This window comes from Hemicordylus capensis, chromosome 3 (assembly GCF_027244095.1).
Source record: "Hemicordylus capensis ecotype Gifberg chromosome 3, rHemCap1.1.pri, whole genome shotgun sequence".
NCBI classification, from domain to species: domain Eukaryota; kingdom Metazoa; phylum Chordata; class Lepidosauria; order Squamata; family Cordylidae; genus Hemicordylus; species Hemicordylus capensis.
Window position 1 is genome coordinate 88,417,001 of NC_069659.1, and position 23,601 is coordinate 88,440,601.

The following is a 23,601-nucleotide window of genomic DNA, read 5'->3' on the forward strand; positions in this document are numbered from 1 at the left end:
TCCCCATCCTCCCAAACCAGAGCTCAGCTGAATGCGGACACACATTGTGATTAATTCACTTCCACGCAGACGTGATATTGTCTCACACACTTTTAACAAATAGCGGTTTGTTACAATTAACATGTAAAATGGAGACTACAAATAAAACAAGAAACAGAGGGCATGTGTCTAGTCTTTCTCATAGATGTAAACAGTTCTAGACAAGTTCGTTGTTGGTGTAGTAGATACTACAGTCTGGAGGTGGAGTTTTCTGGTGAACTTTGAGGCAATTTTTTCTTGCCTGAGGCATGTAGGTGATAATATAGATGGCTGGGGGTTAAAAATCAGCTGCCATGGCCAATATAAAACAATGGAAAAATACAGGACTTCAGTGTACCTGGGTTTGTGATTGGGAGGCACCTGGAGCGTCAAGCCTCACCCCCCCCCAGCCCAGCCCAGCCCAGCCAAGTTGCTCTTTCATTAACAGGTTTTATTTCTTGGGGGGAGGGGAAGCGATTGTTTCAGTTTTAAAATCTTAAAAATGTGTTGTAAAGGCAACTAAATACCTTTTTATTTGTTCAGGCAGCCTTAGGGGGTCTCTCGGCGGCTTTCCTGCTTCTGCTTGTATTTTTAATGGGGTTGGGGGGTTGTTTTATGGATTTTATAGTTGTTGTTTTTAAACTTTTAACGTTGTTTTTAACCTTAATTGATTTTAAGGTTTTAAATGTGTTTTTGATAGAGCTTTACTGTATTTTAACTTTTGTAAACCGCCTTGGGATGTCTTATGAAAGGCGGTATAAAAATTGAACAAATAAACACAGTCCACACAGCTATTATTCTTATATTACGTGGCGGCGGTGTGTGTGTGTGTGGTTGAGTTGCTTACAACAGCCCTGCAATGTAGCCCAGTGGTGCTATTCCAATGAGGAAAGAAAGCGGCGTTAAGGGAGAAAGACAGTATTTTACGAAAACCCTGCAGTGTGTCCAGAATTATGACCCACGTAGGTATATTTAGTACACCAGAAGAATACTCCCTTTCTGGGAGTATTGATCAGTGATAGGATAGCTGTTTTGGATTTCCAGCAAAGAAACACAGAAAACGCAACTCAGAGTCAGCTTCATTATTTTTAAAGTACACCACCATCGCCCCTTCAAACCTCTTAAGTTGCAACCCAAAATCAGCGCTGAATTGAATGTAGACGCCTTGTGATACATGAACTCGTAAACTCTACCCTCCCCCCCCACTCTCCGAGCACAGAGACAATAGCGGGCTTGCGATACTCTAGTCTTTCTATCTCTACCTTTGCGCATGCGCCACAAGAACGGCGCACGGAAATCGAGAAAGAGGAGGGTGTCGGTGGCGTCTGTTGCTTTCTTGTTATGAGAAATGTCACTGTCACGTGGTGAGGCTGGCTTGAAGATGGTGGCGGCGGCATCAGCGTCTGGTGACAGCCTTTGTTAGTTGGAAGCATCTCTTTACTCTTGAGCTAGACATGAGAGGAGCGAGCGCCGTGTACGTGGTCGTAGCAGCGCTGAGAATTATTCCTTTTTGTTCTAGTGACCTCGCTCTCTATGCTGGTGAGTCGGCCCGCCAATGCTTTGGGACCGGGAAAAGGGTGGGACGTTTTCTGCGTTGTCTGCTGGTGGCAAGAGTAGAGAATGGCCAGGCAGGTATGTCTCTGTGTTAGGACTATAATATCAACCCGGGCTAATTATCGGTAAGCCTCTGCCCTGCTCTGTGTGAAGCAGTAGCTAAAGACAAGTTGCTGCTGGCTGCCTTTGCTTTGTCACTGTACAGCCAGAGCTAACGATCTTGCATATTTTGGTTGTGATCACTCTCTTTTGTAGAACGTTTATATTCGAATTACTAATTGTAATAGCAATACTTGAACAGGAAGGAAGGCTTCCATTAGTGGTCTGCGTGAAACCAGGTTTGGTGGTTAGGTTCGAATTCAAACTGAACCAGTGGTCTGTGAACCAGTTTGTTCAACCTGTGTTCCAGTCCATTTGATCAAACCGGTTTGCCCCAGTGAGGATTCCCCTTTACAAGCAAAAGGGTGGGGGAATCCTTTAAATGTGTTAAAGTCTGCCAGAGTGGTACTGTGGCTCCTCTAAACCCCGCTGGTGGCCACCACCACCCCTATCAGTTTGAGCCACAACAGTCTGGTTCCAGCATCGGCAGAGGTCAGGGCTGCTGCCAGTGCAGGGGGGGTAGCAGCGCCGGTGGGGTTTAGAGGAGTCAACGATGACAACAATGAAGCCGGTTAGGTGCTCTCTCTCTGCCCCCCACTACATGGCACCCTGAGAACACTTTAAAAGGATTCCCCCACCTCTTTGCTTGTAAAGGAGAATTCTCTCACTGGATTCCCCTTTACAAGCATAGCCCTTGAACCAGTCTGTATCGGGCCCGGTCCGGTCCAAATTTGGATTGGCCACCTTTTTTTTTAGGCTAGTCTGCTTCGAGTTTGAATCTGTCAAACCGGGCCAGTTCAAATTGAACCCGATTTGTTTGGAACCAGTTCTACACACCCCTAGCTTCCAGGACTGGAGGTGTGATTTCTTGCACTTCATGTTTTAGAAATTCTCCGGGCGCTAGTGGTATTGTCAGGGGCATAACTATAATAGGGCAAGGGGAGACAGTTGTCTGGGGGCCCACTGCCTTGGTGGTGGGGCCCAGAGACATCACACGACTGACGCCCCCAGCCGTGCACCCGCCCGGGCTTTCTTCAGTTGTATTCATCCTCCGAAATGGATGTGAGTGTTAAGACCTGGAGCTACCAGAAGAGCATGTCTTTCTCTAGTACGATTAAATGACTTGCATCGTCCACAATTTACAAAACCTTTAAAAAAATAATTTAGGATGATGTTCAATTGTGGCACATATATATAAATTTTACTATGCTTTTTCTTACCACTATTCAGCCTCATTTAAGATTTCTTTACTTCATGAGCTGAGCTTCAGTGAGGGGGAGGCCCATTTTAAAATCTTGTCTCTGGGCCCACTCCAACCTTGCTACGCCCCTGGGTGTTGTATTTGTGTTCTGTTTGCCACATGACTTTGTTCCCTGTGGAAACTTGTTAATTCATGAATATTTGTAAGGAGATCTGTTTTATACTTGCATGGAGAAAAATGGGGGCTGATGAAAATAGTGGAGAAAATACATGGCTTGGACCCATACATACTCTTGATTTTTCTTTCTCTTTGCTCTGATTAGTTATAGTCTTCCTGTGTTACAAACTGAAGATGTGAAGACTTGTATCAGTTGTGTAGAGATAGACACTTCATAATTACTTGCACAATCTTTCTAATGTCTCTTGATTTCTTTGTGGGCATAGCCTATATTCTAAAATATGAATATGGTTATAGTATTCTGTATCTCTTCAAAAAGGTAGATACATCATCATACGTTGCTGCTAACTTTTGTTGTTATATAAATAACTAAAACAACAAATATCTCCTGCAATGCAAACCTAAGATAGCTGACAATCAAACACTAAAACAATCATACAACACTAACATGTCATAAAGCAGCCGCATAAAGCTGACTACAGCAAGCTAACAATAACTAATGTTATTTTAAAAGCCTTGCAGAATAAAATAAATTTTAAGCAATTGGTTAAAAGCAGGCAAAGAAGTAGTTCAGGAAGAGCATTCTAGAGCTGTGGTGTTGCTCCTGTGAAGGCCCCATCTCTAGTGCCTGCCAGGTGCATTTAGTTAAGGCAGCCTAAAAGTCAGACTTCTGAAGTCATAGGCTCTGATTTCCTATAGGAATAAGTGTTCCTTAAGGTAAACTGGCCCCAGTCATTTGAAGGTTTAAAACCCAAGGCCAGCATTTAAAGTGAGTATAGGAATATACCAACAACCAGTGCAACTGATACGGAGTAGATATAATATGGGCCATTTTATGTCTTACTCCCACCATCAGTCTAGCAGCTGCATTTTGCACCAGTTGTAATTTCTAGACTGTCTTTAAGGGGACAGTTCCCTGTAGTGAAAATTGCAGTAGTCTCATTTGAATGTAACAAGATCACAGAGATTAGATCTGCCCTTTCCAGTTCAGGCTACAGTTGGTGAACCAGACAAAGCTGGGAAATTGTGCCAGCACAAGCTTCTGGGATTAACCCTCCAGAAAGGAGCAAAGCCACCCCAAAGGTACCTACCTCCCATTTCCTTTCTGGCAAGGCAGTCTACAAACATTCTATGGCTGATGATGCTGAAGGCTGCGGAGAGGTTCGGCAGAACCAGATATTTAAAGGTTGCTGAACAGCAAGATAGCTAGTCATTCTTAGTACTTAATTCCGCAGAATAAATGAATCCAAAATATTTCTGACTAAACCTCAGAATATGATGGCAAGTACAGTTGAAACTAAGGCCAGAGTTTATAGCCCAAGAACTGCAGCTTAGAGGTGCTGGTATCAACATTTTGATATCCTAGTAGCCATGGCTGGAGCTTTCTCATGCTGATACTGAAAATAACAAGTTGTTCTGGTAAGAACTAATCTCCCTACTTTCCTTTCGCTATAATCTCGTTACCAAAACTACCCAGGAGTGCTGGTTAGACACTCCAACTATGCTTTTGGCTTAGCGTGGGGAATTAGCTTGGCTGGAGGGAGCAGTTTGGCTTCAGTATCAATTTTAGCAAGTTTTGCATTTTGGAAAGGTAGAAGAGACAGAAATACAGTTTAAATGTTTTATTGAATGTAAAATGGGGTGAGTAAAGTAAAGTGTGACATCAGGTCGATCTTGATTCCTGGCGCCCACATAGCCCTGTGGTTTTCTTTGGTATAATACATGAGGGGTTTACCATTGCCTCCTCCCACACAGTATGAGATGATGCCTTTCAGCATCTTCCTATATCGCTGCTGCCCGATACAGTACTAGCGGGGACTCAAACTGGCAACCTTCCTCTTGTTAGTCAAGCATTTCCCCACTGCACCACTTAAAATAGGGTACAGGAAGACAAAGGTTAGGTTAGGTAAGGCAATAACTCTCTGAGGAGAGCTGGTTTTGTGGTAGCAAGCATGACCCGTTCCCCTTGCTAAGAGGGGCAGCCCTAGTTGCATTTGAATGGGAGACCACATATGAGCACTGTAAGATATTCTGCTCAGGGGATGGAGCTGCTCTGGAAAGAGCAGAAGGTTTCAAGTTCCCTCTCTGGCTTCTCCAAGATAGGGCTGAGAGAGATTCCTGCCTGCAACCTTGGAGAAGCTGCTGCCAGTCTGTGTAGACAATACTGAGTTAGATAGACCAATGGTCTGACTCAGTATACAGCAGCTTCTTATGTTCCTAACTAATATCCTAGGCAAGAATATAGCTGGCAATAATTTAGCTTAAAGTCTAATTTTGAATCAGTTTGCTTGGCTAAGGTGCTTAGACCAAAGCCTGACTCGAAAGTGGTGGAAAGTGCTTGGAAGTGGAAAGGAAAAGCAGAGAAGGGGAGAGAGGCAAGAGGTTAGTTTTACTTATCCTTTAGTCTGGTGGTTCATTCAGTGCACTTGCAGGTCTCCCTGCAGGAGAAAGGCAAGGAGAAGAAAGGGTGAGGAGCAAAGGGCTACCAGTCGCACACTTGAGAACCAGCAGGGTAAAGATCCATACAGATTCCAAGGCTATGTGTCCTGTTGACACCCTAGTGGAAAATTGGAATAATGAGTTCACTAGAGTGATAGATTCGATCACTCCTTAGTGTCCTCTCTGACCTACTTCTAAATTAGCTCCATGGTATATGGAAGAACTATTGGAGCTGATGTGGCTAGGTGGACGACTAGAGCATAAGTGGGGGATTCAACTCGAATGACAGATTACAGCACAGAGTACAACTGAAGATCTGTGCTCTGGCAATACGTACGGCAAAGAAGTGATTCTTTGCTGCGCATATTGCGTCCACAGATTCAAATACAGTTGAATTGTCAAGAGTGGTGAGGGGACCTACACAGGCCCCTTCCTCCCCAGCTTTGGAGCCATCAGTTAGCCACTGTGAAGCTTTTAATGAGCTTTTTGTGGACAAAATCTCTCGTATTCAAACCAACCTGGATTCAGTTGTTGGTGCAGAGCTGGGGGTATCCAGTAATTCCTCATGTGTGATTAACTGGATCAATTTAATTTGATTTGTGACTCCCGAGGACGTCCTACCACCTGTTCTCTTGACCCTTGTCCAACATGGCTTATATTATCAAGCAAGGAGATTGTTGGAGAGGGCTTGGTTGAGATTATAAATACTTCTCTGAGGGAAGATAGGATTCCTCCTTGTTTCCAAAGAGGATTTGACAGAGGGAGTGTGACTCTGTTGGTCCTCTCAGCAGCTTTCAATAGGGGCACTGGGCATAGGGGGCATTGCTTTGCAGTGGTTCCACTCATACCTCTCGGACAGATTCCAGAAGGTGTTACTTGGAGACTTTTACTCTACGAAGTGAGAGCTTTTGTATGGTGTCCCTCAGGGCTCCTTATTGTCTCCAATGCTTTTCAACATCTACATGCAACTGCTGGGAGAGATAATCAGGGGATTTGGTGCAGGTAATTTATAGTGATGACACCCAAATCTGTGATGCCCAAATCTGTTTCTCTGTGTCAGCTTTATCAGGCAATGGCATAACTTCTCTAAATGTTTGCCTCGAGGCAGTAATGGACTGCATGAGAGATAGCAAACTGAGTCTGAATCCAAACAAGATAGAGGTGTTCATTGTACGAAGCCCTCCGATCTTGAATTGGAGTGGATGTCATCATCACAAACTATGCTGTTGAGGTGTCCCTACGACTGCATCAAATTTGGTGCATATTGGTCCAGGCATTGCGAAGTTGATAGGTGGGCGCACGGATACACAATCTGCTGGGTGATCTCATAAGCTTACTTTTCTTAACGAAACTAGGCTAAAAACTTGAGATTTCAAGGAACTTATTGTAGTCATATGAATCATAATCTGGAATATGAATCAGAACCTTGAATCAGAATCTGGAACCATTGATTACCCGCTGTGATGTGTTTAATGAATTCATTGGGGAAATCTCTCATATTCGGTCCAACTTAGAGTCCATCTCCACAATTACTTCAGTATCTGATATGGAGGTGTCCGGAGACTCCTCTTATATGGTTAGGTTGGATCAGTTCCAGTTTGCGACTCCTGAGGATGTGGGTTAGCTGATTGGAATGGTGCGGCCTACCACCTGTTCTCTTGACCCTTGAGTGACATGGCTTATACTATCTGGCAGGGGGGTTGTTGTAGAAGGCCTGATAGAGATTATAAATGCTTCTCTTAAGGAAGGCTGGATGTCTCCTAGTCTTAAGGAGGGAATTATTAGACCACTTCTGAAGAAGCCTACCTTGGATCCCTCAGAGTTGAGCAACAACAGGCCCGTCTCCAACTTTCTGTGGCTGGGCAAGGGAATTGAGAGGGTGGTGGCCTCCCAGCTCCAGACAGTCTTGGAGGAAACTGATTATCTAGACCCATTTCAGACTGGCTCTTGGGCAGGCTATGGGGTAGAGACTGCCATAGTTGGCCTGATGGATGATCTCCAATTGGGAATGGACAGAGGAAGTGTGACTCTGTTGGTGTTTTTGGTCCTCTCAGCAGCTTTTGATACTATTGACCATAGTATCCTTCTGGAGCATCTGACGGGGTTGGGAATGGGAGGCACTGCTTTGCAGTTGTTCTGCTCCTACCTCTCGGGCAAGTCCCAGATGGTGTCCCTTGGATACTGCTCTTCTTCAAAATCTGAACTTTTGTATGGTGTCCCTTAGGGCTCTGTATTGTCTCCAAGGTTGTTTAACATCTACATGAAACCGCTGGGAGAGATCCTCAGGTGATTTGGTTCAGGGTACTATCACTATGCTGATGGCTCCCAAATCTATTTCAAATCAGCATCATCAGGAGAGGGCATAATCTCCCTAAATGCCTGCCTGGAGGCGGTGATGGGCTGGATGAGGGATAACAAGCTGAGATTGAATCCATATAAGACGGAGGTACTCTTTGTGCAGGGATGAAACTCAGGAAATGAGTTTGATCTTCCTATTCTAGATGGGGTCACACTTCCCCAGAAGGAACAGATACGCATTCTAGGGGTGCTTCTGGATCCAAGCCTCTCCCTGGTGTCCCAGATTGAGGCAGTGGCCAGAAGCGCCTTCTATCAGCTTTGGCTGGTACACCAGCTATGTCAGTTTCTTGAGATAAATGACTTCAGAACAGTGTTACATATGCAGGCAACCTCCAGACTGGATTACTGCAATGCACTCTATGTGGGGCTGCCCTTGTATGTACTCTGGAAACTACAGTTGGTCCAGAATGCAGCAGTCTCTAGGTCATCTCGGAGAGACCATATTACTCCCATATTGAGTGAGATCTCTGAGGTGAGGGGGGCTATGGCAGGGGGTGAGGGGAGAAAACACATACTAGCATGCAGATGCTCTGTACAAGTTAAGCTAGTAACCTATAAAGCCCTAATTGATTTCAGCCCTGGGTATTTAAGAGAACATCTTCTTCATCATGAACCCCCACCCATTGAGATCATCAGGAGAGGTCCGTCTGCAGTTGCCACCAGCTCATCTGGTGGCTACTTGGGGAACGGCCGTCTCCTCTGCTACCCCAAAGCTTTGGAACGTGCTCCCTGCTGAAATAAGAGCCTCCTCATCTCTGATAACCTTTTAAAAGTATTTAAAGACGCATCTGTTCACCCAAGTTTTTAATTAAATATTGTTTTAATAGTTTAAACATTGTTTAAAAATATTATTTTAAAATTTTAAATTGCTGTAACATTCTAACCTTTCTCTTGTCATTTATTTTGCTTTGTCAAAAACTACCTAGAGACATAAGTTTTGGGTGGTATAAAAATATGTTAAATAAAATATATTTGCAGTGGGTATTATTTACTGTTTCAGTTAGAAATGGGTTTGCCTAAGCATTTTCTCTTGCCCCCTGTTCAGTTGATATCACTGGCTTTTCTTTTTAAAGTATGCAGTACTGTTAGCGGTATAACCTATTCTAAGTAGTGGAACCCTCCTCCAAGTTACTGTTTGACACATATTCCTCAAGGAGGAATTTTTCCCCTATTCAAATTGTGTTGGAGTGATTCGTCAGTGTTTTGCTTTCCTCTGTAGTGTGGCTTTTTCACAATATTGATAATCTCCAGAATTTAACAGCTAAATCACTTGGCATCTCTGGGGTGGGGTGTCTTTTTCAATCCTTATGGCACTTAATAATCTAGATGACTAATCTTTAGAGAGTATTGATGTGGGATATGAAGGTGATCCTTTCCCTATGAGCCAAAGCACAACTTTAGCCTTCTAATTGTTTTTCAACTACAACTCCCATCATCCCCAGCCATAGTGGCTAGTGGTAGGGGTGATGAGAGATTTAGTTCAAAATTTCCAGGAAGGCGAAAGTTGTGCAGTCTTGGTTTAAAGTAAATGCCATTTGCATCCCTTTTAGGCCTGCTCTATGAATTTGGTAATTTGAACATGCTTTTATAATTTACATGGATACCAGACTATTTAAAAATTTCAACTGGGTTTCATAAAGAAGTGATATCAATGATGCCAATTCTTTTAGCAATGCCTGTTGTGTTCTTACTAATGGAGTTCATGGAGTGGGGTGGTATAATGTGAATCTTGCCCCCTTTTTCATGGAAAGGTACGTTTGCTTTGGCTCCCCCCCCGCCCGCCCCCCCCAAACCCAACCACAAATCCATGTAACTGAATTTGTAAGAAAACAAACAGGTTTTCTAGTAAAATTATTTTATTTAAAAATAGCAGCAGGAAAAGTGATTGGAGTAACCATACTGCTGTTTGCACACTTGCTCAGAACTCTGTCCTTGAATATGTGTGCATGTTAATAGATGGCACACCAACTCAGGTTTTCTGGGGAATTATTTTATCGTGAAGCTGGGGGAACTGACTGCTGCAGGAATCCTTTACCATCTGCAGCTGTTTGCCTGGAAGTAGGCAGCTATCCATCCTGTGGAGTAAGACCAGGCTGACTAGCACCAAACCAGCAAGCATGAATAACTTCAAACTGGGTCTGAACAGTGAAGCATTCCCCCTAGGGGAATTTAAATCCTAAAGGGGCAAGCAGAGCCACAAGGCAAGAACATTTCAAAAGGAAAAAAAGTTCTCTTAAAAAGCACAGCACAATAACTTGGTACTGAATATTGCATTTACAGCACTGAAGGCTGTTCCAATAAAGGAGAGAGAAAGCACATGGTTATGCTGCATCAGGGAAGTAACTTATCTAGGGAGCAAGAGTTTGCTGATTCGAATCCCCGCTGGTATGTTTCCTAGACTATGGGAAACGCCTATATCAGGCAGCAGCGATATAGGAAGATGCTGAAAGGCATTATCTCGTACTGCGCAAGAGATGGCAATGTTAAACCCCTCCTGTATTCCACCAAAGAAAACCGCAGGGCTCTGTGGTCACCAGGAGTTGACACCAACTCGACGACATAACATTAACTTTAAGATAAAGAAAAGTGAAAAGGTAGTGAGGGGCAGAGAAAGGAAGTGATGGGTTTATTTATCCTTCTCCTCGTCTGCTGTGATTTATTTGAAGAGAGGGGTGAGGCAGGTAGATCTGGGGTTCCTTGCTGCAGTAAGGCCGTCACTGTGGGAGCAAGGAACCTGCAAGGTTACTATATGGGCACCTTGATCCAAGGATCCAAATTGTCTGCATAATTCTTCTGCATAATGTGTGCCACAAGCCAAGTCCAAGGAGCAGGGGATGAGGGAGGAATGTTGATGGGAGGTTTCCAGGTCAGTAGAATGTCCACCAGCAGTTCCATATCTGGAATTGGCTCTGGATTCTAAATGCTCTGTCCAGTTATAGGGTGTTTTAAATCAAAATGGAAAGAGAGAGAGGGGACAAAAGGGCAGAGGAACTCCTGCATCTTAGAACTTCAAGGGATCAAAAAGGCAGGAAATAGTTGTTGCTTTTGTGAGTCAGGGGAGTTGCCTGGGTGGGTCAGCACTTTAGATAGGAACACAAAGGCAGCTGGGTTCTATTTGTTTGAATTATTATTATTTATTTTTCTATGTAAACCATTTGAGACTTTTAAAAAATGGGGGTATATAAATATTTGTTGTAGTCTTAGTAGTAGTATGCCAATTCAAGCAATGACTAGAAGTTGCTTTGATTGCAGTGGAACAATTGTGGACGCATGTTCCGTGGGAACCTTTTCATTGTCCCAGGACCTTTACTGTTGGGGTAGCAATTTAGCCTCATCAAAACATTAAGAGGACTGGGTGTAGCCTCTGCCTTTCCAAGACGGGATCAAGGCTCAAAGTACAACACTCTTGCCTGAAACGGAGGCTGACCCTCGAAGCATGAGCTTTGGGCAACAATTTGCTTGTAGGAACAGCTGGCGAGACTAGGGGTGCAAGCAGGCGAGGCAGACAAGCGCAGAACCAGCGGCAGCTGTGCCTCTCTCTCTCTTTCTCCCCCCTCCCCTGGAGGTTTTACAGACAGGCCTCCCCCCCCCATCCACTCCTGATTGGAGTATGCCAGTCCACATATTCACTGGATTTAACACGACCTCCCTGTGGGCTATCAGGGACCAGAACAGACAGGGCTTTGTTTTTCTCTGAACGGAGGCTGCAAATTCTGACTTCGCCGAGTTATGTCCCGGGTTAAAAAAATCCTCTATTTCCAGCAGCTTTGGGGGAAAAAATCTGGGGCTTCTGATGGAGGTGCTGATGGCTATGTGAATGGTCCACCTAATGCCTCGAATCTGCTGTGAAGCAGGTTCGCTCTTCAGATACCCAGAGGCATAGAGCTATGTGTGAAAAACCTCCTGCTATGCCTGCCTCTTCTCTACACCCCACCCAGCTTCTTTCCTCGGTTTTAAATTGAGCTGTGCAGTCTGGTCATTTGCTGGGTGAAGCAACCATCTAATGACCAGCCCACGCGGCTCAATTCAAAACCAGGGTAAGAAAAAGTAGAAGAGGCAGCCATGGTAGGCCAGAAAAGAGAGGCGCAGCTCCTGCCAATTCTGTGCAAAACCCACCAGCCGCTTGTGTTTGTGTGAGCTACGATGGAGGCATGATTCCAAGGTAGGAGTGGTGCTCTGGCAAATACTCTTTTTGGTTTTGTTACTGTTAGTGATTTTCTGCAGCAACAAAAGCAGTGCTTATGAGTAAGCATATGATTGCAGTATTAAAGGAACTGTCGGCAGTTCAGTGTTGCTTAAATACTCTTTTTGTACATTTGCAATTCTTCAAGAAACACAGACAGTTCTTTCCAGTCTCCTGCTTCTGGTAAGAGCTGTGCATGTAAACCCAACTGTCTTCAGATTGCACAACACAGCTGCTTTGAAGCGTGTCCATCTTGGCATGGATCTGTTTAAAGGTCTTGTGAGGAGTGTTGCAGTGAAAAGCATTAAAAATTGACTGCTTTCCAACTGTACTTGTGGAGAGAAAAGATATTGCACATGAAGGAGATTTATGACTTGGTGTGTTGTTAAGATGATACCATTTTAAACAACTGAAATTATTTTCCAGTTAGAAGATTAGTTTAAATCTGTTCTAGTATCAAATATTGGCAAGTGTATACTAAAACAAAAAAACCCAACCATACAAAACACTGAAATGAGTTACAGAAGTCTGCATACTTAACTTCCTTTTCTGCAAACTTGTAGGTAGTGGTACATGTTTTGCTTATCTGTGCATTTCATGTCTATTTCCTGTTGCTCCCTCACCAGCATTTTTACCCATAGAGCATAACTGGTTAACTGCCTGCAGATGTGTCTACAATTAGAGCCTTGAGAGATACATTCACACTACTTAATTCTTTGCCTGTCTACAGCTTCTCCAGATGGTTTTCCTAGTTCTTTTTCACCCTGTGGGATTCAAAGGTTTGCCTGCCTTCTGAACCACCAAAAATGTAGGGAGTGGGGGAGGCAGCTTGATGTGGAGTGGAGAAGCTGTAGACAACGGATTAAGCACCTCCATTTCTCCTCTATACATTCCCTGGAAATGCAACTTTTTTGTTGCTTTTATTTTTCCTTTGTTTTAAACCCATCAAAGCTGCTTTTCTTTAGAGGGGATTATAGTATATGCATTTGTGTATAACATAGTGATGAATAGATAACCCTTACCATTTCCTTACATGCTGCTTCACATTCTCTTCTGGTTCAGCGTGCAGCTGTTTTACACTACACCAGGATTTTCCAATCTTTTTGTTTGGGAAATCACACCCCTTCTGTTGCAACCTGTCAGATCAGGTACCCCATGGTGGTTTTTAGTGTGTATGTCTGTGTGCATGCAAACAGGCTACTCCAGTCACTGACTTACATCCAGACTAAGTTACTCATGAGTACTCCCATTGAAATTAATAGGACATGTAGATTTGTTTCATTCATTTCAGTAAGACTGTATATAAGTAACTTAATCTGGATCAGCAGCAGAACCACCATTGAGCAGCAGGATTCCAAGAACCTGGGCTGCCAATGAAAAGGGTCACCAGAGCTCCCATCGCACATGATGTCACATGCAAAGGGGTGTGGTCCAGTTCTGCCGATCTCATTTGCAGCCAGCGTTTGCTGCTTGGATGCATTTATTTCCCTTCCTCTCCCTTGCTGTAAAATAAACACATTTATTTATGTGCACGTCTAGTTTGACCTATGCCACCTTATGGCACAGTGGGAAATGACTTAACTAGCAAGCCAGAGGTTGTCAGTTTGAACCCCCGCTGGTATGTTTCACAGACTATGTGAAATACCTATATCAGGCAGCAGCAATATAGGAAGATCTCATACTGCATGGGAGGAGGCAATGGTAAACCCCTCCTGTATTCTACCAAAGACAACCACAGGGCTCTGTGGGTGCCAGGAATCAACACCGACTCGACGGCACACTTTACCTTAGTTTGGCCAGTAGGTACCGTATTGTCTAATGCAGATGGACCCTTAGATGATTCATTTATTTCCCTTCCTCTCCCTCTTTGGGGGGAGAGAAAGGGAAATAAATGCTGCCAGCCAGAAAGTGTTGGCTGGAAATGAGCACTAGAGAGCTCGCTTGGGGCTCTCTGGAGCCCAGGTACATCCACATGTGTGTGGTATCACGCACAAAAAGGGCATGTCCCAGGCTCTGGAGAGCCCATGCGAGCTCTCCAGAGTTCATTTCCAGCCAGCACTTGCTATAGGTCAAACTGGACGTGCATATACATGTGCTTTTAAAATGTGTGCTTCCAACCAGAAGTGCTGCCTTCCCATCCCCACCCCCCAAAAGCTGTGGGTTGTATGCAGTCCTCAGTTTGGGGTAATGTCTATAGGATTACATCTATTGTTGACATCTGAAAGAGCTCACCTAAGTGTATGTGGGTTTGGGAGGAGGACTATATTGACAGGACAGACTGAGTATAGTGTAAAATGGATAGATTTCTCTGAGCTGTCAGTCAAACATAGAACCTAGGGTGCTGTCTTATACTGACTTAGGCCATTGGTCAATCTAGCTCAATACTGAGCTTTTCAAAGATTTAATGCAGCAGTTTCCCCCATTCCTAACTTGAGATGCCAGGGATTGAACCTGTGGCTGTCTGCATGCAAAGCAGATGCTCTACCACTGAAATCGGTTTTATACAATTTAGAAACAAATGATCCTTTGTATTCCCAAAAGGGAGGCTGGATGTTGAAACATAACTGGCCAAAGTTGACCAATAGTAAGGCCAAGTTTGGGTCCAATTGGTGGAGGCCTTGGGAGGTTCTTTTCTCCAGTCAGAAGAATGATGTTGGAAGATACAGAATCTGGGAGTCTATGAAGAGGAGCAGAGTGAGGGGTGAAGAGAGCACTGAGATTTGTGAAAGATCACCAAGAAGAAAGCTGAGAATCGCCAAAGATGGCTGAGGCAGTGAGGCCTTAGGGAAGATCTGAGGGAGTCCCTGAAGGAAGTGCCAGAAGCATTGAAGGTGGTGGGCCTTGGAAGGGTGGGCTGAGAGGAATAGGTGTTCAGCCTGTCAAGCCAGCCCTTGCCTAGCTGTGCCTGTGTGGTGAGTGACAGCTTTGGCCTAAAAGCAGTGAGATTTGAAGGCAATGAACTAGTGTGGTCAAGAGCCCAGCCATTGCTGTGAGTCTCAACTGGGGCAGGGAGAGGTTTAGCTGGGGATAATTGGCTATGGGGATTTTTTTAAAAAAATTTTTTAAAGCTTTGGAGATGGAAGAGGATAATTTGGCCATAGTGTTGGGTAGGGATAGGTTCTACTTCAGGTTTCAGTTATCTCTGCCTTGGTCCCCTTATGTTCTGAATTCTTTAATAACTAAGCAAGCTGTGAATTCTCCTACATGTTCATTCCCATACACATTCTGGTACACATTTAAAGTTGTTTTAATTTTCTGCTTGCACGTGTCTGTCTGTTACGCCTTTCCCACTCCACAAGCTACCAGAAGGATTATATAAGGTTAAGCTTTTATCTAGGATGCATAGTGTTAGCAGTGTGCCTGGGACTTAAAGGGATGATTGTACCCCAACCCTATGCATCTCCTTCTGATGAGGCCCCCCAATCCTCATCAGTGCTGCAGCATGTGAGAAAGAGAATGTCAGCTCCTTCACTACATGATGTTTTCCTGATGAAATTCATCCCTCCTCCCTCTGAAACTGTTCATTGCCCCCAAAGTTACTACTTGTAGCAATTAGTTACTTCAGGGGCAAAAAGCAGCTTTGGGGTGGGATTCTTTGCAGTAAAACTGTGCCTGGAGAAAGAGTTCATCTTTCCCTCTGAACATACTGCAGTTAGGTCAAGATTAGGACACTCTGAAACTATCTTGTTTTGGAAAGAAGAGGCATTTCTGGTTGGAAAGCATGTTTGTGTACATTTAGTGTGGCCCAATGTATGCAACTAATTACATCTGTGTGCAGTAGAAAAAACCAACATATATGAAAAGTGTTCTCCCCCACACGTCTTTATTTTTTAAAAAATTTCCATGCACTTTTGTTACTTGGCTTTAGACTTGTATTCATATCTGGTATAAAGTGAACCTGAAATGTTTCTAATCACCGACTGACATCCCGATTAAATTTACAAAAGTCCTACTGAAATTTCATTGTCCTCTAGACCTTTCCATGAATGGAACAGTTGAGAAATTTAGTTAGGATGTCCACCATTGTTTACTTGTGTTCCCATTGTCTGCTCTTGGTTATGGAAACAACTTTGCTTATGTTTTCCTGGATTTCCTCCCACCTCCCCTTTTAATGGTACTGCATATTTATGCAATGCTTGGTTCTGCTTCCCTTAACTATATGAAACTTCTGTGGTGGTGGTGGTGGTTATATTTTTCTGTTTGACAACATGTACACAGAGATATTTGAAAGCATTTCTGGTTCTTGACAAAGTAAGTCACACACCCATAGTTGATTCTCATCTGAGGTCTCTTAAACTAAAACTAGGTCTAACCTCATAGCACAAGCATCACATCTGAAGACAAGCCCTGTTTATATAGGAAAAATCCCCTTTGTAAGCCCATTTTTTCAGTTTCATATCACACTTGAGACACAAGAGTATACATGGGCAACTTGCCCTCCCTTTTTTTTTTTAATGGAAAGCTGTTTGTTGCATGAAATGTGGCAGAAGATGGAGCTTGAAATGCTTAATCCTTTACAGTCCCATAAAATTATGGCCGGCAATGGACCCTGTCTATAGTAGAACAAGGTTTGAGAATAGTATGTTTCTTTTCTCTCCAAAATATCCATAGGGCCGATGTGTCTGCAGCAGCCTCAGAATGTTAGTGTTCACATTGTTGACAGAAATATCATTCTGAAATGGGACTGGGATAATCCATGTGGCCTCAATGTAACCTTTTCAGCATGGTACCAACAGTAAGTTCCCATTTAACTATGTTACTATAGAGACTTTATAAAAGTTGGTGGGACTGTTGAATGTCCTTAAGTTGCAAGAAAATAACAGATACCTCTCACAGACTGGGATATGCAGGCTCTTTCTATGGTTCAAAACCAAGTTTGGGCCTGCAAATGAAGTACAAATTGAATGTTTCTAAATATATTAAAAATTGATTTACAGGTTGAGTATCCCTTATCCCAAATCCGGAGTGCTCCAAAATCCGGACACCATGCCGTAACTAAGCAAAACAAAACAGCCTCGGCTCACTTGCTTGCAGATTCTCAATTTTGCTTTTAAACATGCAGTCAAAACTTACTTAGGCTAGCGGTGGTTGCGGGTATGCCAGTCTCTATGTTGTTGGTGGCCAGCGAGAGGTAGTTGGGGAAAGTGGAAGCGGAAACGCTGCTCAGCATACTTCCCTGACTTCTCCACATTAAGCCTTCGGCCTTTGCTGGTCCTGGACGCCACTGAACAGCTGATGAGTGGCGTCCACGTGCTCCAGAGGCCTCCCTCCGGCCAGGGGAAAAAGGGCGCCGGCAAACACAGGCTTTGCAGTGGTGTCGCAGGAGGCCCAGAGTGGGTCTGCAGGATGGGTAGCTGAGACCCCCTCAGCACTGGTACATGAAGCACTCTGGGGGATCTTGCCATGCAAATAAAAGGGCCATAATGGAGGCAGGTAGGAGCAAGGAAGCAGGGTGGAGAAGAGAGACTTAAAGAGAAAAAATCATTATGTAAACATTCCAAAATCCAGAAAAGTCTGAAATCCGGAACACTTCTGGTCCCAAGCAGTCCAGTTAAGGGATACTCAACCTGTATAAGGGCATTGTTTTCATGTATAATGTATATATCTGTTAGTGGGCTGCCTGGATCTTGAATGAAGTACACTTGACTGCAATCCAATCTGCAGCAGCTTTTCAGCTACCAGGTAGTGCGGATCAAAATGGAAATAAACTTTACACAAAGGTACTCAATGTTTGCTGTTCCTTCCTGTTAGCAAGCTTCTTTCGTTTTTCTTTCAGAGCGCCATCGGATTATGAGATGAAACTTGAAAGCTGGAGAGTTGCTTCTGAGTGTCTGAATGTAACAGTCACAGAATGCGACCTCTCATCAACAATAGTGAATTATCTTGAGATCTATACAGTTAACCTAACTGTGGAATCAGAGGGAAATCGCTCTCCATGGGCTTCTTTAGAATTTAATCCTTTTTATAAAGGTATACATCTAGCCCTTGAATATCTACTCTGCATTTTATGCGGTTACTGATAATCAGGCTGATAAGCAACAAACATTTTTCATTGAACTATTTTACTTCTAGTTATCAAGCACAGGTTCTCCTCTGATGCTATCGAAGTCTCTCTCACTCTCTCACTCTCACACTCACACACACACACACTGTGCAGCACTGTCATGACAGAAACTGTACCTGGTTGGTAAGAGTCTTCTTTTTATGCAACATTTGTCCATTAGATTTTCTATATTCTGACCAGACAAGACATGTCTTTAAGATGAGCCCCAAGGTGTGTATTTTTTACAGTGTAAATCGTACCTGCCAGGAGAGTAATGATCTTGATTGGGGTCATGGCAGGAGATGGGGAATAGGCTTAAAGTCCCCTATTCCTGAAGTGAACGCCCCAATCTGCATCATCCCCTCGCACATGATGTTTACATATGGAAGAGCAAGTATGCCAGTGATGTGATGAAAGTCATGTCTGATTTGGCCCTAGCAAGAGATTGAACAAACTCTTCCTTTTTTATAAAAAATTGAGATGGAGTGGGTGGCCACTCTTCTTTCCTCAGCTGCTTACCCAGCACCCTGCTTGGCAGGAGGTTTTTCACACATGGCTCTATCCCTCGGGGTATCTGAAGAGCGAATCTGCTTCACAGCAGATTCAAGGCATTTTAATTGGAGGGATTATATGGACCATTCCACATAGCCATCAGCACCTCCATCAACACCTTCGGAGAAAGCAGAAGCCCTGGATGTTTTTACCCTGGACACGGACACACGGACACAACTCGGGCTAAGCCAGAATTTTCAGCCTCCCTTTGGAGAAAAATTAAGCCCTGTCTGTCCTGGTCCCTGATAGCCTGCAGGGAGGTCAGGTTAAATCCAGCGAATATGTGGACTGGCACACTCCAATCAGGAGTGGATTCAGGGGAAAGCCCTGTATGTAAAACCTCCTTTTAACTCTGTTCTTGAGAACAATGGCAGCAGATTTCATAGTGGAAAGTTAGGAAAGAGTCCCATTCTTTTTAATAAGCCAACATGGGAATTAAGATCCTCTACTGCTCCTCTGTGGTGGCCATCACTTTCCCTGTCCACCCATCTGCCCTGTTATTTGCAAAATTGTTGATGTGACATCCTCAATACAGTACATTTTTAAAGCCCCCCCCCCTTTATAATAGCATTTTTTCCTGGCACGATCTCACCCTCGCGGCCAAACCACATATTGCATAGAGGATCTATGATATAATTTCTAACATCTTCTTTAATTAAATGCAACAATGGGTGACTACTAACATGATCAGAGTAGCAGTGGGGATAGGGGTATTATTACACTCCCCCCCCACCAATGCCATTTCCTATTTCACATGCACATGCCCTGCACAAGCTGGTATTGTGCAGGGCGGGGAACAGAAGTTCTGCATTTTTCTCCCTCTAGGGCAAACAGCATCTGGCAGTGGGACAGTATTTGATCGAGACTGGGAAAAAGCAGTGCAGGCTGAAAGGACTGAATAACCACATTGCTCAGATCAGTTTGGCAGCCTGCTGTAGCTGCATTTCATTAAAGAGAGAGAACGAACAGGACAATGGTTGTTCATTGTATATTCTCTTAAATCCAGCTTCTTGTTTTATCAAATAAATAACATGATGCTGGACTGAACTCTTCCTTGCTCTCTTTTTAAATAAGTTGAGACTGTTTTAATGAAAGACAGTATGAAAATTTAATGATAAATAAAATAAATAGTGGTAAAATTCAGCCTCAGTCTATGTGCAGTAGCTGAATTCCCAGTCTTTGTTCCATGATGGTGCCCTTTGTTTAGTGTTGTCATGTTCCGGCCTGAAGATTGTGCCTGTATGTTCAAATATTTGCAGTCCTTGAGATGGGAAGCAGCCACTGGTCCTTTCACCCCTCTCTCCTACTCTGCTGTGGTCAAAATTAAAGTTGTCCTGACCCCAGGAGGTGGGAGAGAAGGATAAACTAGGGAAGTGGTGAAAGAACTGTATTATATTGCATAGTATCTCATTACCATGCATTATATATCAGTACCAGAGAGCACTTGAAAGACATTTGGATGGAAAGTAGACTGTGCATTTCAAAAATAAAACAAGCAAGGCAAGGACCCGACAACCTTACCGGAAGAGTGGATTTTCTATATAAATATTGTTTGAGTGATTTTGGTTTCTTATCTCTGTATAGATGGCAAGATGCCATTATTAGTATGTATGTTTTGCCTTTCTGTAGGTTTGTGTCAGGCACGTAGGGGTAATGGAGAAGGGGACTAATATCTCTCGGCTGTTGTGGTCCGGGGGACACCCAGGTGGCCCCTTCATCTCCCCACTCCATTATTCCTTTCCCCTGCTGCTGCCGAAGCCCGATGTGTAATCCTGTGCTGGCCATTCCCCTTCTCCTTGCGTTGGCACACTCACCAGGGAGAAAAAGGAAGCACCTAGCCAGTGAACATCACCAGCTGGAGTGGGAGAGGGGCTGTGTGTTTGTGCCCAGTCCTGGCCACACCCTCAGCGTTGGCATGCCAACACATGTGGAAGGAGTGTGCTAGCGCAGGGTAGTGTGCTCGGCAGCCCATCCTAAGGTTGCCAGCAACCTTGCTACAGCCCTAGTGTGTGTCTTCAAGCTATATGCTTTCTCAGAACCACTAGCTATCAATATGGAACGACGCAAAATGAAAACGTTTCCGTTTTGTTGTCTTTTGGTCCACAGCTGTAATTGGCCCTCCAGAAGTACAGCTGAAATCAGTTGATGAAGGAGTGAAAATCAACATTATACATGCAGAAGCAACACAGGCAATGTGGGAACTGGAAACTTTTAACTATAAGCTAACTATCTGGAAAAACTCATCCAGTCCTGAGGTACTACATTTTCCTCCCCGAACTATTTAAGTTGTGGTGTTTTGCCAAAAATATACATCATATTGTACATACATGTAAGGTACTTAATACATCTTGCACTTTATGGCTCTTTTTAAAAATTATAAAACACATTTAACAAAGTACTCACTTCTGAAATGAGTGCTACATTTCTTAAAGCTGTACTCTTATGCCTGTTTACTGAGAAAAAGTAGGATTTACTTCTAAGTCATTGTATGTGGAATTGGGCTGAATGATATTTTATTTTACTCTATTTTATTTTAATGCTGAGCAGTTTCCTTAAATGGATTTTCACTTTAATGCTGTGGAATAGTTCCATGATTTCAGACCTGTTCTCCAGTGCTGTTATTTCTCCAGGGGAGAAGTAGGAGGGAAAAGATAATGTAAAGCAGTTGCATTGAGAAAGGTAATCTGTTTGTGTCACTCAGGAAATGTTGATAGTGGGCAGGATCCAGACTCAGTCATCACTAAGCACGTTCAAATAAATCAGACAAGTTAGTAATGACTAAAGTCCCATTAATTTAATGGGACTCTATCATACCTGAGTCTGGCTCCTGCCCAGCAAAAGAGAAGTGCTTGAATCTGAAACCTCTTTTCAGCATCGTCAGGTTACATATGAGAACTTAGGGTTAAATGATGGGTGATACTCAGTTGTGGGTATTCCCCACCACCACCCTCAACCATTTCTGCTGAAATTGGCTACAGAGGCTGCAACCTTGAGCAGAAGACCGGGAGGGGAGAGGAGGGGTAAATGACCCCTTTCATCTCTGACCATTTTTCTACTTGAAAGCCAGTCCCAGCAACTTTTCACCCCACAAGAAGGAAAAATACAGGCACCTTGTTTTCATGGCCTGCAGGTGGAAATATAGCTTAAGGTGTGCAGCTTTACCAATGCTGACCAGAAACAGCATCAAGCATCACATGTAGTTTGGGCCTTGGGCCTTATCAATGAGCTCATATGGGGTTTCTCTCTGAGGGCCTTCATAAGCCATACGCCACATACTATATATAGGAGATGTTCATAGATCCATGATGGGATTCCCCAGCTGGTTCTTTTTCCAAAATGAGGTGCTTTGCGGTGCTTGTGTGCCGGTATTTTTGCAGCAATCTTGTGGGGAGAGTGGGTATTTTGACCTTTGTCCTGTACTGTTTTCCTGATGATAATCTCCACACGCACCCTGCCAACAGGGGCATAACGAGGGTGGGACAGGCAGGGCACGTGCCCTGGGCGCCATTGCAGGGGGCTGCAAAGTGCCTGCCATGCCCTGCCCCTCGCCCCAACTGAGGTTGGAGAGGTGCCACACACACACCCCGCAAGCACATGCCCTCCAAGCACTTGCCTCTCCAGGAAGAATAGATGCTTTCAGGCAGCAAGCACTGCCTGAAATGACTCCAAAGAGCTTGCTCAGGCTCTTTGGAGCTCAAGCCATGCCCCCTTTACATGTGATGTCAAAGGGGGCATGACCTCAAGCTCTGAAGAGCCTGAGCAAGCTCTTCGGCATCATTTCAGGCAGCGCTTGCTGCCTGAAAGCATCTATTCTTCCTTTCTCTCCCTCTCTGGAATATACAGCAAGTGCTCGCTGGCAATTGGGTGTGGATTAGGCAATCAGGTGATGGTGTAAGCACCTAATGTGTTGGTTTTTCCCATTTATAACTTGCTTTTACTCCAAGAAGCTCAGAGGACTGCATGGTTATGTTTATCCTTGCAACACCCTGTGAGAGAGGTTAGGCTGAGAGATAAGTGGCTGACACAGTGTCACCAGTAAGTTTCATGGCTTGAATGGGGATCTGAACTTGGGTCTCCCCAGCCCTAGTCCAACCCTCTAACCACTACATGCAACCATTTTCCTCAACCTCCCTCCTCTCCCCCACCCCTTGCTCCTGGGTAAATTAAAAGGGGAAAAAATTCAACTGTATCAGTTGATCTGCTACAACATGGATGGGGATACTGACTGTTCATTTGCAAAAGAAATATTCAATTTCACCTTCAGTGAATGAGAAGCCATATAATCGTGAACAGAGATCAATATATTTACTCTGTACTCATGCCTGATAAATCTTTGACACAATACAAGCATTTCACCTTCCGTTGAAAGATGGGTGTCAGATGTGTGGACTGGGGGGGGGGCGCTATTTCAGTGGTTGCCCTAGGCGCTGTTTTCCCTAGATACGCCCCTGCCTGCCAAACTGCTGTTTGAAGCAGGCAAATTTGATACTTGGAGGGGTGAGACAGTGAGGGGGTGAGAGAGAGGTAACACTGGTGGTGTCAGCTTCTCTTCTTCACTGCTGTGTTGCTATTGCTAAGCTAGCAAAGAGAAGAAGCCAGCACTTGCTCCCTCTTCCTTTTTCTTGCCCCACTATCTCTCCCCTTCAAGCATCAAACATGTCTGCTCTGTCTCTGGAAAAATTTAGTGCTGGAGGGAAGAGACAGCAGGTGAGATGATGCTCATGGGGGAGGGACACCCACAATCACCGCTCCATGGCACACTTGCCTGCGGCTGCCACTTCTCCTGGTGCTATGGGGGGCTACTCTATAGGTATTGGACTGGGAACCAGAAATATATTTTGTTGCACAGATTGTCTTCATCTTGATGTATCCAGATTCATGCTCTTGAACATGATGGTGAGTCAGATTGACCAAATATGATAACTTGGAGGCAGGATTTGTGGACTTGTGTATGTACACATGGTTTTGTGGATAAAC

The 23,601-nt window shown here is 44.1% G+C and overlaps 1 protein-coding gene across 3 annotated transcripts in view; it reads left to right on the forward strand.

Annotated features, from left to right (window-relative positions):
* The first annotated feature begins 1,309 nt into the window (after positions 1 to 1,309).
* Positions 1,310 to 23,601, forward strand: part of IFNAR1 (interferon alpha and beta receptor subunit 1) — a 50,034-nt gene continuing 27,742 nt past the window's right edge. For 2 of the 3 annotated variants that reach the window (XM_053309727.1, XM_053309730.1), the window contains exons 1-4: positions 1,310 to 1,557; positions 16,641 to 16,764; positions 17,806 to 17,999; positions 20,731 to 20,879. In XM_053309727.1, the coding sequence (XP_053165702.1) occupies positions 1,473 to 1,557; positions 16,641 to 16,764; positions 17,806 to 17,999; positions 20,731 to 20,879 (552 nt within the window). In that variant the 5' untranslated portion in view covers positions 1,310 to 1,472. Of the gene's footprint in view, positions 1,558 to 1,583; positions 1,651 to 16,640; positions 16,765 to 17,805; positions 18,000 to 20,730; positions 20,880 to 23,601 lie in introns of those variants that run through there. The other variant, XM_053309729.1, reaches the window with a different exon arrangement.